General features: G+C 39.5%; 1 protein-coding gene across 3 annotated transcripts in view; it reads right to left on the minus strand.

Annotated features, from left to right (window-relative positions):
* The window catches only part of Ptp4a1 (protein tyrosine phosphatase 4A1), a 6324-nt gene continuing 5517 nt past the window's right edge, over positions 1-807 (minus strand). For all 3 annotated transcript variants that reach the window (XM_031367077.1, XM_031367075.1, XM_031367078.1), the window contains exons 5-6: positions 703-777; positions 1-133 (exon numbers count right to left, since the gene is read on the minus strand). In XM_031367077.1, the coding sequence (XP_031222937.1) occupies positions 16-133; positions 703-777 (193 nt within the window). In that variant the 3' untranslated portion in view covers positions 1-15. The remainder of the gene's footprint in view (positions 134-702; positions 778-807) is intronic.

The raw sequence follows: 807 nt of genomic DNA on the forward strand, positions 1-807 counted from the left end.
TCAGGCACCCCAGTTTTATTGAATACAACAGTTGTTTCTATGACCATTGGAATCCTTGAAGCGGAGCCGCATTTTTGGGCGGTACTTCTCCAGATACAAAAGTTGCTTGCTGTTAAAAGCTCCACGCCGCTTTCTGGAAGGAAAAGACAAAGAAGGATGCTATTTCTGGTAGTAAGGAGAAAGGGCCCATCTAGAACACCGAGATTTCTAAATCATATGCCAACTGGTTTTATTTAACTTTTATCCTATAAATGATTCTGAGACTAGGTCAAAACAACCTTCTTGCTCCCAGCTATGTGTCTCAGCAAAATGTAGATTAACAAGCACACTGAGTCAAAAGGCAGGAAAAAAAAAATCCAACAATTATCTGCATGAATACAAAAAAGTTAGGTAAGGTCTCCCCCTGGGCCTTAGTACAATTTTCTTAAAAATAACAATTGGGGGGATAGTTAAAGAGTACTTGCTGCTTGAACTAGAGGACCTGGTTTAAGTTCCCAATACCCACATGGTGGCCCACAAATACCCAAAACTTCACTTCCATGGTATTCAATGCCCTCTTCTGGACTTGAAGGGCCACAGGCACATAACATATACGCAGACAAGACACAGACAGTTAATTGATACATGGTTTGGATTTTACTTAAGTGAGATATTTACTAGGAAAATACAAGGAGGCATGAAAGAGAATGGTGCATTACTTACTGTCTTATGAATTGAACTGCATCTTCGTATTTCATTCCACCTTCAATTAATGCTAGGGCAACAAGCACCGGAGCTCTGGTAAGAAAAAAATTTTGATCACTAATT

The sequence above is a fragment of the Mastomys coucha genome, unplaced genomic scaffold, assembly GCF_008632895.1.
Source record: "Mastomys coucha isolate ucsf_1 unplaced genomic scaffold, UCSF_Mcou_1 pScaffold14, whole genome shotgun sequence".
NCBI lineage: Eukaryota > Metazoa > Chordata > Mammalia > Rodentia > Muridae > Mastomys > Mastomys coucha.